Below are 13,184 nucleotides of genomic sequence, written 5' to 3' on the forward strand. Positions count from 1 at the left end.
GAAGCCCCAAAAACTATTAACTTTTTAATTTAAATTTACCTCAAGATTACACATGGTCTTGTCCATAGAAAAGTTTCTATTATGTATTTTCTATATTAGCAAATTCTAATTGTTTAAGGAAATAATATTGGAAAACTTCATGGCTTAATAATGCAGACCAAAAAAAAAAAAAAAATGAAGACAGACTTTATACCCCCAAGCAGTATAGTGTGTACTATAATTCTGGGATACATTTTCTTCAAGGGAACTAGTCAGGTCAGTATTATATAACTGATAGCTAGATACTCCATTGCTTGTTGAAAGAAGAGATTGTTCTCTTTCTTCCTTAGGTCTAACCACGCAGGGGAGAGTTGTTAAATTATGTCCAGATTCTTTTCCCTTGCCATCAGGTGACACCAGCGCAGAAATTTTAAGAGTCCTTAGTGGCATATGTGTGACCCCCACCCCTGCAGTTTCATTATGGTTAATATGAAGGTCATTGCAGAAGAATCCAAAGTGTTTATTTTCTTTGTATCTCATTGTTTTGCCTACTTTCTCTTCCATTTGCGTTCTCATAGTTGAAATAAATAACACCTTAAAGTGAAAAGCTGAGCTTGAGTCTTGCTTTGTGAGTTTTGTTTTGTCTTTTTTTGTGTGTGTGTGATACGCGGGCCTCTCACTGTTGCGGCTTCTCCCGTTGCGGAGCACAGGCTCCGGATGCGCAGGCTCAGCGGCCATGGCTGATGGGTCTAGCCGCTCCGTGGGATGTGGGATCTTCCCGGACCGGGGCACGAACCCATGTCCCCTGCATCGGCAGGCGGACTCTCAACCACTGCGCCACGAGGGAAGCCCCTATCTTGTTTTTAAAGTCTTTTCCCCATAACCCACCCTGGTCATTGAAAGAAAATAATAAAATAACCTCCATTAAACGTAATATGAAATTCCCGTTCATTATTAAAATAAAAAATGTACATGGTGAGAGTATAAATGAAAAGGTTGAAAGCAAAGCCCTGATGCTTAACTTTGGGTCTGCTCGAGTTTGAGAGTGAATTATCTGCATTTGATTTTTTGTGGAACAGTCGAGAGTAAATGCACGAGAGCAGAGGTCAGCAAACTTTGGCCTACAGGCCAGATCTGGCCCACCAACTGTTTTTGTTTGAACTGCTCTCTAGAATTGACTTTTAGAATTTTTAATGGTTGGGGGAAAAAATCAAAAGAAAAATAATATTTTGTGACACATGAAAAAATATGGAATTCAGACTTCACTGTTCATAAATAAAGTTTTATTAGGACACATTCGTGCTCACTCATTTTCTTATTGTCTATGGCTGCTTTTGTGCTACAGATGCACAGTTGAGAAGTTGAGGGACCATATGGCCTGTAAAGTCTAAAATGTATACTGTCTGGCTCTTTACAGAATAAGTTTGTTGACCCCTGCACTAGGGCATGATTCACCACAAAAGTATGTGGATCCATATAGCTAAGATACCTCTCGCATATATCCAGAGTTTCTTTACCTTATTACCTTATCTGTTTGGACCACGGATGAAAATGTAGAAGTAAGCAAAGAAGAGGCTTTGGTAAAGCTCTGATGCTTTTATTCCTGAGAAGATTTCTTTTTTTTTTTTCAGTTTCTCGAATTTATTGTTCTGTCCCTCTCTTTGTCTCTCTTTGTACCAATACCATATTGTTTTGATCTCTTTAGTTTTATCATAATTTCAGTTCATGTTATACAGTCATCTTTTAAAACATCAACTTTATCGAGGTCTAATTTACATACACTAAAAAGTATATGGTTCACCAATACCAATCAATCTATACACTAATGTAACAACCCCAGAATTAATATACAGAAGTACTTCTTTTCAGGTAATCCTCTCTGCTTCCCAACCCCAAGCAACCACTGATTTGCTTTTTGGTACTACTGATTCATTTTGGAATCACACAATACGCATTCTTTTGTGTGAAGGTTTTTATTCCACATTTGAAGATTCATCCCTGTTGTGGCACTGTTCGCTCCTTTTTATCAATGAGCAGTACACCATCGTATGGCATAACAGTGTGTTTATCCAGTCATCTGTGTAGAGGCGTTTCTGTCATTTCCATTATAAAGATGCTCTAAATAGGTACAGGACTTTATGTGGGCATAGTCTTCATTTCTCTTAGGTAAATGCCTTGGATGCACATAGCTTGATCACATGGTAAGTGCATGTTTAACTGAATAAGACACTGCCTGAGAAGATTTCTTAAGTCTACTCCTTTTTTCCTAATAAAAATCTCCTTTCTTTCATTCATAGATTATACAGATTTATTGTAATAAACTAAAAATTATGATATTTTTAATAGCTACACTATACTTTATAGATGTGTTATATCACTTAAATATTGTGAGGCAGTTATGCAGCTTATAATTTCAGGATCTGCAAGCAACACTGCTACAAACATCTTTGTACATAAAACTTTTTTGTATTTAGGTTTTCTTTTTAGGATTGATTTTCAAAGTTAGGGAGATGGGCTCAAGATGTACGAACCTGTATATATGATGCCAAATTGCTTTCCTAAGAAAGGATTGTAACTTTAGAATGTGTTTTTGTGTTTGTTGGAGGTAGTTTCCTTCTTAGAGCTTATTTACTCTTACAAGTCTACCACTCTCATCTGAGGCTACAGATTACTACAAATTAAAAGCAACCTAATTAGAAAGGTCAGAAGGGATACTGTATGTTCAAGTCAAGTGATATTTAACCTGACAAGGCAGGAGGCTGAAATACTAACAGAAGCATACAAGAAACACAAAACATTGAGCACCCCAAGAGTCTCAGGAAGTATCAGTTCTTTCTCGAGTAGTATGTAATGATCTTAATAGTAACTAGTTATTTGTTTAGCACTTTTTATTAATTGCTCACAAAACACTTTTGGATACATTATCTAGTTTGATCTTCACAACAGATAAGTAAGATTTAGAGGTTGGACAACGGGCAAAAGTTAAAACTCGAACTCTCATATTCTGAATTAAAATCACATACTCTTTGTACTCTACCACATTATCTTAGATATAAAATTTGTCCATTATTCTTTCTTCAGGATTGCAGAATAATGAATCCATTTTAGAACTATTTCCATCCTAAATAATAAGAATCTTATGTTTTTGGCCCTAGTGGAATAATTCTTAATAAGGACAGTCTGTCCTCAGAGGATACAGGTAAATAAGATGTCACATGGGAGATTTTTTTTTTAATGACTGTAATTGGTGTGATCTTTGTATGTTGAGCCCAGATTTCAGGGCTTAATATCATTTAGTGTGTGTTCATAAATTGAATTATGAACTCAAAATTATATGGCTGCATTGTCAAGTTGGTAGGATTTAAATTTGAAGCATTCTTAAGAAATTAGAACACCTCTTTAGGTGATTGAAAGTATCAATACATGATTCCTGATAACATGTCAGCAGTATCTCAAAGCTTTCAAAGGATTGGCCATTAGGTTTGGGAAGCAGTTGATGCTTGGAAGAAGTTGAGGCTGTAATGGGATGGGAAATCTAGAAAATACAAGGTCTATAAAATGTAAGGTTTAAAGAAAGTGAAATCACAAATGTAAATCATCTTAAGAAAAAGAATATAAAGGACATCGAGTCTAGGGCAATATGGAGACCCTAGGAATTATTTAAATAGAAAAATAAAATGGACGCTGCCCAAATTTAGGAAATTTTAAAGAAACAAGGGAAATCAAAGATGGTTTGAGCAGACCATACTAGACATTAGAATGAATTGTGTCATGTGAGATGTAGAACTTTGATTGCGTGACTGAGAAGTGTAGGACACATTTGGACTAAGATTCCTTTACTTAATCAGATAATTGGGGGCCCCTCCAAACTATATATGTATTTAAGGATGTGCAGTTGTTCCTCAGTATCTGCAGGGTATTGGTTCCAGGTGCCTCCCCAGCCCAATACCAAAATCTGAGGATGTTCACGTTCCTTGTATAAAATGGTGTAGCATTTGCATATAACCTGTGTGCATACTAGGGTATACTTTAAATCATTTCTAGATTACTTATAATACCTAATACAATGTAAATGCTTTGTAAATAGTTGTAAATACAATGTCAGTGCTATGTATTGATAAATAATTACCAGCCCTCAGGGAATTTAATTCCCTGCTTTTTGGAACTTTCTGGAATTTTTTTTTTTTAATACTTTTGATCCCTGATTGGTGAAACCTGCCAATGTGGAACTCATGGATATAGAGGGCCAACTGTATAATGTTGTGTGATAAACGAGTATTTTGATCTCAAACTGAGTTTTGTTTTATATCACTAGGTGTCATGATGGTATGGCTAGAGATATTTTTTATAGTAGGTATTGGTTGTACATGTAAATTGGTTCATCTACATATGTTATCAAACTCATAATAAAATTTTTGCTTTACATGGGCTTATGTGTTTTGAAGAAATTGAGAGGAAAAACTAGTCCTTTGTACTTATGCACATACTTAGCATTTCTGGTGCTCTTAATTCCTTCCTGATTTGAGTTTCCATCTGGTACCCTTTTCCTTTAGCCTAAGAATTTTTTTAAGGGATTTTCTGAGGTGGAAGTCTGTTTAACAAATTTTATTTTCCTTTTATCTAAAAATGTCTTTTAGCCTTTATTCTTGAAGGAGATTTCCATCAGATAAAAATTCTAGGTTAGCGTTTTTCTTCTTTCAGCCCTCTAAAGTCTGTCCTTTTTATTCTGGTCCCCATTGTTTCTAGTGCGAAGTCAGTGGTCACTCATCATTTTTCCCCTTTTTGTAATGTTTTTCCTCTCGCTGCTCTCAGGATTTTCTCTTTGATTTTCAGCACTTTTATTATGATGTGCGTAGATGTGGGGTCTCGTTTTTGTTTTTCCTGTTTATCTTGCCTGGGGTTTGCTGAGCATCTTTTTTTTGCGGTACGCGGGCCTCTCACTGTTCCGGCCTCTCCCGTTGCAGAGCACAGGCTCCGGACGCGCAGGCTCAGCGGCCATGGCTCATGGGCCTAGCCGCTCCGCGGCATGTGGGATCTTCCCGGACCGGGGCACGAACCCGTGTCCCTTGCATCGGCAGGCGGACTCTCAACCACTGCGCCACCAGGGAAGCCCCTCACTGAGCATCTTGAATCCGTAGATTTTGCTTTCATCAAGTTTAGGGGAATTTCTGGCCCTTGTTTTTATTAATTGATTGCGACGTTGGGTCTTCGTTGCTGCGCGCTGGCTTTCTCTAGTTGCATCAAGCGGGAGCTACTCTTTGTTGCGTTGGCAGGCTTCTCATTGCGGTGGCTTCTCTTGTTGCGGAGCACAGGCTCTAGGCACGCGGGCTTCGGTAGTTATGGCTCGCAGACTCTAGAGCGCAGTCTAAGGAGCTGTGGCGCACGGGCTTAATTGCTCCGCGGCATTTGGGATCTTCCCAGACCAGGGATCGAACCCTTGTCTCTTGCATTGGCAGGCAGATTCCCAACCACTGCACCACCATGGAAGTCCTGTGTTATTTGTAGATTTTTTTGATGACAGCCATTCTGATAGTTGTGAGGTGATATCTCTGTTGTTTTGATTTGCATTTTTCTAATAATTAGTGATGTTGAGCATCTTTTCATGTGCCTGTTAGACATCTGTATTTCTTCTCAGGAAAAATGTCTATTCTGGTCTTCTGCCCATTTTTTGATTGGGGTGTGTGTTTTTTTTTGGCTGGGGGTGGGTTTTTTTTTTTTTAATTGAGTTGTATTGGCTGTTTATTTTGGATATTAACCCCTTGTTAGTCATATCATTTGCAATTATTTTCTCCCATTCTGTTGGTTGTCTTTTCAGTTTATTGATGATTTCTTTTGCTATGCAAAAGCTTTTAAGTTTAATTAGGTCCCGTTTGTTTATTTTTGCTTTTACTTTGTCTTAGGAGACAGATCCAAAAAATATTGCTGCGATTTATGTCAGAAGTGTTCTACCTCTGTTCTCTTCCAAGAGTTTTATGATTTCAAGTCTTACATTTAGGTCTTTAATCCATTTTGAGCTTTTTTTTTTAATATGGCATGAGATAATGTTCTAATCTCATTGTTTTATAATACATGTAGCTGTCCAGTTTTCCCAGCACCACTTGCTGAAGAGACTGTCTTCTTTCCATGTATACTCTTGCCTCCTTTGTTATATAGATTAATTGACCGTAAGTGCATGGGTTTATTTATGGGCTCTCTTCTGTTCCATTGATATATGTGTTTGTGCCATTTCCATGCTGTTTTGATTATTGTAGGGAAAGGAATTATTCTTAAGGAAACCTCTGAATATTATAATTACTCTCACAGCAGATTATATGTTGCTTTGAAGTAGAACTGGATCACCACTTTAAAAATTTTTTTTATCATTGTTATAAGATCCACAAATAATGAAATTCTGAGAAATTTTGAGAAATCTTAAAGAAGTAGTGCAAAGTAATAATTTTGTAATAGGAATTACAACATTTTTTTTTAAAAGAAGATAACTGGGGATTTCCCTGGAGGTCCAGTGGTTAAGACTCCACGCTTCCACGGCAGGGAGCAGGTATCCAATCCCTAGTCCGGGAACTAAGATCCCGCGTGCGGGGCAGCATGGCCAAAAAAAAAAAAAAAAAAAAAGGTAACTGTATTTTAGTACGTGAGCTCACTTCTTTTCTTTTGCGCAGGAAACTAGTAGGAGTTTCTTTTGGCACACAGAATAATCCAGGAACCGTTGACCCCAGGTTTCCCACAAATTTTAGTGTAGATTACTGTGGTGCTCTATTTAGGAAAACCTGTTTTTATAGAGAAATGGATTCTTGTCCATCTCAGCTCATGCTGTAACATCAGTAATAGCAGCAGTGTAATATAAAAATAGTTGATGCAGTCTGTTGTTCAAATTTTTCTTTCTACTAATGTTTCTTTTTGTTATTTAACAGGTTTGATCTGTGGATGAAATGAATCATGATTTTCAAGCTCTTGCATTAGAATCTCGGGGAATGGGAGAGGTAAATATTTATGAATACTAAGAATGTATACCTCACTTCGATTATTTAAGCCATTGAGACTTGTTTTTTAACCATAAATCTCCTTGAAAATAGTGGTTATATCTTCCAAATGATGTGGGCTTTTAAAATCTGTGGTTGTGGGATTTTTAGCTTTGTTTTTTTAACTTTTAGCGGTAATTTTAGTGAGGTTATTTGTGTCTAGTTGATTTGATTGACCTGATAATGTCTTCTATTTTGGTAATGGACCATAATTACTTTGATCAGAAAAGAGCCTTCCTTGATCTTTGTCCTGCTGTTTTATATATGTATGCTATGTTTGCTTTAGCCACACTTAATTGTTCACTGTTCTTTCTTACAAAAATTTCTCCTTGTTCATTGTTTGCTTAATAAACTTCTAATCCTCTGCAGGACTCTACTGAAAAAGACTCTTTATTGTCCCATTGATATCTGCAGTAAAATTAATTCTTCATCTGACTTCTCATGGATCTTTGTACATACTTTTATTATATTACTGGTTACAGTTTATTTGTTTTATATTAGTCTCCTCTGTAGATTGTTAGCTTTGAATGACTAGGGCACAGTGGGCACTCTAAAATTTTGGCTTTTATCAGTCCTGTTAATCTGTGATTTTCATTGGGGCATCCCATTTAACCTCACCATTACATAATTTAAGACATCAAAACTACTTAGTTTTCCATATACCTAATGAATATTTAGAAAACTTTAATTGATTATGAAAACCTTGCGGTCACATTTTGTTTTGTCATGTTCTGTAGTACTAACATAGTGTGGACTTTGATAATAGAAAATAACCGTGAACAGACCTAAGATGTGTAATTAACCGCTTGCTCCTGGAGATTATTTTACTTTGGTAGACCTTCATGAGACTCACTCCATCCAATGCTGTGCTCTTCAGATGCAGAAAAAGAGTCCAGTCACTCTTCTGGGCCACAAGAGGGCACCCTGCAGCTAGCTAACCCTCCCCTTCTTCAGAACAGCGTTTTCCAAAGAGTTTGTCATTTTCAGAGGACTGATTTAAGGGTGAGTTAAGGTGCTTAAGCATAAGTATTGCCAAAGTAAACTTGTTAGTCCAGCGCTTAAGGTAAAACTCTGGGCCCTAAGAAAATTTGAGAGAGGGAATAATTTTTTAGTTAAAAAAGAACCTTGTAGCTTCACTGCGGTGCAGTGGCGGCTTAGGCATTATTTACACTATGGGTGAATAAAGAGAAGCAGTTGAAAAGGGCTTTTGTTTTTTTTCCCTGTTACTTGTTTTCTTTGGTCTTTAGAAAGCAGAATAACATATCTTAAAAGCAGGTTTGAACAGTGCTTCAGCCTAGTCTGTGACAAACTTGAACTTGATTTTCTTAAAGACCAGATAAAGTCACACCCTTACCTTGATTCTGTTTAGACCCCAGGACGCTTTACTTTGCAGATCTACACTGTGTATGTATTTACAAATTGGCTCTTTTTTTCCCCTCCCTTTTTAAGTAGTATTTGATAAACCCAAAGACATGTTGGCAGTTTAAAAAAAAAATGTCGTGATCAGAAACAGTAGTTGAGAGAGTTTAGGTATTTGGGGGGTGGAGGGAGGGGTATTTGAGGTTTTTGGAGAAGAGAGGCTGGTTTTAATAGCATGTTAAATGATCCAAGCTTAAATCTAGGCTTTTCTTAATGGGAATGTCAGATATGCAGAGTAAAAATGGCTAGGGTTAGGCTGTCTGGTTTTTTGGCAGGTAGCAGCAGGTCAGTGCTTCTGTGACCTTCATCTATTAAAAATGTATTTTTAAATAAGCTGTTACTCACTAATTAAATTTTTTTCTTAACAGTTTACCAACTAATTCTGTTACCTCTAAGAGATAGCTAAGAAACCTGTTGAGGTTTCTGTCTCTGGGTTCTCTCTCCCACAAGCCTTTCTATCTTTCCTCATCTCGCAGGCAGCAGGGAACCTTCTGGGATTTCCTTCTTTGCCTGTCTCTCTCTCACCAGTCTTCTCCTCCTTTCCTGACAGGTGAGGTTTTTTGTTTTATCCCAGAATTCATTCATTTTAATAACCTAAAAGCAGCCTTGAGTTTCTGGCTCTTGAGTTTTCTAAAATTGCTTGTTTATTTTTTTTAATGCGACATCCTTTTCTTATATATTGCCCTATCTTGACTTTTTCTTTAAAGATAAAGCTTTACTTATTATGTCTTAAGTTGCTGTAAATCTATAATGTACAAAGCACTGCATTACATACAGGGTTATTTTCAAATGTACTGGGTTATGTAGATCATGATAGCTTTTACTGACTCATCATCAGAAGGGCGGTTTCTTCTAGTTGTTCATCCAGAGTAGGAACAGATTTGTATTCATCCATTCATAAACTCATCCTTTCCAATTTTTTCCGTAGCACATTTTTGTCAAAAGGCCTAACAGTTTGTGTTATGTCACATGGCTTAAAAAGAACAAAGCTAACCCATAGGCGGTTGAACTCAGCTTCATTAGTGTGGTGTTTTAAAACTATACTGCAGAGACACATACCTTTATTTTTATATATAAAAATTAAACAGGAACTTTGTGTGTGTGTGTGTGTGTGTGTGTATGTATGGAAAAAGAGGCTCCTGCCTGAAATTCTTTAGGGAACCCAGAATTTAACTTTAAATCACTGAGTTAATGTGTTTTGGGGGAGTATTTTCATAGCTTAGTATGATAAAGTTCCCTCCTTTCTTTTCTGACACAGTACTATTTAAAGAAAACATTAGAGAAAATTTATGTACTAAGATCCCAGGTACTATGGTGAAGTGGAAAATGTACTGGAGAGAAGAGTAAGGAGACTTCTGTTTTCTCTCAGATCTATCATTAGTACTATGTATTTCTCTCAGATCTATCACTAGTGCTATATCACTAGTGACAAAGACTGACTTCTTTGAAGGTAGTAATAAGAATAGCTTTTTGTATGAATCACATATACCTCCCAAATGCTCTAGCTCTGATCTGAGCTGTTAGGGATAACTGGAATGGAAATCAGCTGTTTTAAATAGCTGATTATCGCCAATGTCTATAAATCCCTATATTAGACATTCTATCATAAACTTTATCCACTCTAATGAATTCCCACATTATATAGTCTGAATATCCTGATAACATCTTGAACTGTTTTATTTTTTTCATTATGGCTAGTCGTGGCCTAATAACTGAATATTTTTAGAAATATTGATGAGTTAGACTATGATTGGAAAGAACCATCTTCTGTGGTAGTTAAGTGTAAAGAAAATGGGCTTTAGAATTAAACAGTTATGGTTTCAGCTCCTAATGCTGCCACTTACTAGCTATATATGTAATCTTACATGTAATCTTGGATAGTTTATTTAACTTCTGATTCTGTTTCCTTACGCAAAATGTGACTTTATTAGGCAACTTTTTTATTGATGTAAGTAGTGTAGTTTCATGATCCCCCAGGATACTCAAATTTAAAAAGAAGGCAAACAGCTATAGACAAGATTTTTGTAATGAATACTCTTATAATCATTTAAAATAATCAGCCAATTAAATGTTGCTGGCCAGCATGTTACTCATGTTTTAGAATCTTAAAGGATTCATACTTTTCGTAGTGAAGATACGTAATATGTATGTTTGCCACGTGCTAGATGCTGTTCTAAGTAGTTTACTTATATTATTTCATTATTGCCTCATAGAAAACTCTATAACAGTAGCTTTATTATTATCCTTAGTTTACAGATGAAGAAACTGAGGCTCAGAACAGTTATTTAACTGGCCCAATACCAAGTAACAGTGCTTGAACAGCAGTTTGAACTCTTGAGTGCCTTGACTGTTTACAGTACTGCTTCCCATTGGAGTGATGACATCTAATAATATTTGCTGCTGATATTAAGGGATATTGGGAATGTAGAAGATTTGGGGAAGTAGTATGATTTGAAAACATTAAGTATTGATATCTTTCATCAACGGAAAAGATTAAAGTCTGGAAAAGCACCATTCTGGAGTTCTCTTGTGGCTGTTGTTCTACACACTTGGTTATTAGCATCTATGCCTGCCTATCTTTTATGAACTTCCATTGTAAATAGAGTCACCTTACATCCTAATTTGCCCAGACTGTCCAGATACGTGTTTTCGTGGCATAATTGTTAATAGCACTCCCTTTCTCAGAAGTGTCCCAGTTTAGATGTTATATGAACACTATAATGTAGACATAGAGCCTTCAAGTTCTTTTAATTCTTAGGATTATATTAATTTGGTTGACTTGGTGATTTTACATAACAATTTTTTTTTTTTTTTTTTGCGGTACGTGGGCCTCTCACTGCTGTGGCCTCTCCCGTTGCGGAGCACAGGCTCCGGACGCACAGGCCCAGCGGCCACGGCTCACGGGCCTAGCCGCTCCACGGCACGTGGGATCTTCCCGGACCGGGGCACGAACCCGTGTCCCCTGCATCGGCAGGCGGACTCTCAACCACTGCGCCACCAGGGAAGCCCTTACATAACAATTTGTATTAGAAAAATCTGAAGTGTAAATGCACCTCATAGTATAAATTCTAGCAGGAATTTTAATAATTATTTTGTGGTAGTATACTATCGTGTTGACTGATTTCTTTGGAGATGGAAAAGGGCAAGCCATAAGTGCTTCTTGAAGGAAAGAACTAATAAACTGGTGGATAATGGAGGGATGAATTTGTACGTCCACCCAATCATTTCTGAGTTGGAATGATGGAGGAGTAGGTTGATTAAGAAATACTGAGTTGCTTGACCTTGGTTTAGAGCTTTTGTGAATTAGGGAACTAATTTGAAACAGTATTGGATAATATGTTTTACAGATCTTCAAGATCTCTTAACCCTTGTTTTTGTGCTCTCCCATTTCTACTATAGTAAAAGAGTCTCCAGGGGCAAAACACTACTTTTATTGCTATTCCAACCTTTGTACCACTTAATCTTTTCTTTTTTTTTTTAACTGTTCTATCCTGGATATCCTGAATTGTTGCCTCCCCCTATATTTAGTCCATTTTAACTTAATTCTTGGTCACAAGCCAGTAGTTTCTCTAAAAATATTTGAAATCAGTGTCTATACTGTCACAGCTGTTTCTAGAATGGTGATAAGGGCCTTTGTTAGGAAAAGTGTTAATTTTATTAACTACTAAATTGTTTGCCGGTCCGTGATAACTTATAAATGTTTGCAAAATGAAGAGACATTCATAGCCCAGTGCCTGGCAGAAAGTAAGCACACTGGGTAAGTGCTTGACATAGACTCCCCCCCGCCCCCAGTTTTACAGTTTGGGTGTCAAAGCAGTGATCTATGAACTACTACTGTACTGCATGGAATCTTATCCCAAAAGACTGGAATAGGCCCCTCAAAAAGATTCTATTATTTCTTTTACCTCAGAAGATTAGTTTGTTTCAGCCGCTTCTATGTCTGTAATAAATGCTTCTACTAAGTTGTTATAACTTCATTTCTGATTTCTTATTTGTTATCCTTATTTTGCTATTAAAACATTTTTCTTTATGAAGTGTGGGATAAAAGCATTATTTGCTCAGGAGCCATTTCCTTCTGCCTGAAATGGCTTATTTATACAGTACTTCAAAGGGATTAACTTGGGTTTTACTATGAATAAATGTTCAATTATTTAAATATATCAAGTGCAGTGTTTTAGTACTGTATTATCAGATTTACATTTTGTTTGAATATTTTCATGAAACTTTTATAGTGAGATTTTTAAAAATCGCAGCAACAGAGGTTGTATTTTACCGAGATCTTTATTAGAGCAGATTATTGTTTTAAATGTCTGTACTTTAGGGAATTCCCTGATGGTCCAGTGGTTAAGGCTCTGCCCTTCCACTGCAGGGGCACAAGTTAGATCCCTGGTCATGGAACTAGGATCCCTCAAGCCATGCAACGTGGCCAAAATAAGTAAATAAAATCTTTGAAAATAATAAAAATAAGTAAAGAAAATGTCTATAATACAAATCATTTGCAGCTCAGGAAGATCCTAACATGCAAAAAGTTTTCTTTCTTAAAATAGCAGTAAAATTAACAGTATTTAGTTTAGCAAAAGATCCTCGGGATATATGCCCAAATTGAATTTTCCCTCCTCCCTCTAAAGCTGCTTATCCTGTTTTTTTTTTTTCTGTTTTGGTCAGTAGTATCATTTACCTCATTACCCACATTTTAAACTTTTATTCTTTTTATCAACCTCCCCTTATTTTTAAAAAATATTTATTTATTTGTTTGTTTATTTGGCT

General features: G+C 36.5%; 1 protein-coding gene across 7 annotated transcripts in view; it reads left to right on the forward strand.

Moving 5' to 3' along the window:
- PUM2 (pumilio RNA binding family member 2) overlaps positions 1 to 13,184 on the forward strand; it is a 92,060-nt gene that overhangs the window by 14,154 nt on the left and 64,722 nt on the right. For 4 of the 7 annotated variants that reach the window (XM_030858324.2, XM_030858325.2, XM_030858329.2 and 1 more), the window contains exon 2: positions 6,891 to 6,959. In XM_030858324.2, the coding sequence (XP_030714184.1) occupies positions 6,909 to 6,959 (51 nt within the window). In that variant the 5' untranslated portion in view covers positions 6,891 to 6,908. Of the gene's footprint in view, positions 1 to 6,890; positions 6,960 to 7,875; positions 8,001 to 8,893; positions 8,968 to 13,184 lie in introns of those variants that run through there. The other 3 variants (XM_060309163.1, XM_060309165.1, XM_060309166.1) reach the window with 3 other exon arrangements.

The sequence above is a fragment of the Globicephala melas genome, chromosome 12 (genome assembly GCF_963455315.2).
Source record: "Globicephala melas chromosome 12, mGloMel1.2, whole genome shotgun sequence".
Lineage (NCBI taxonomy): Eukaryota > Metazoa > Chordata > Mammalia > Artiodactyla > Delphinidae > Globicephala > Globicephala melas.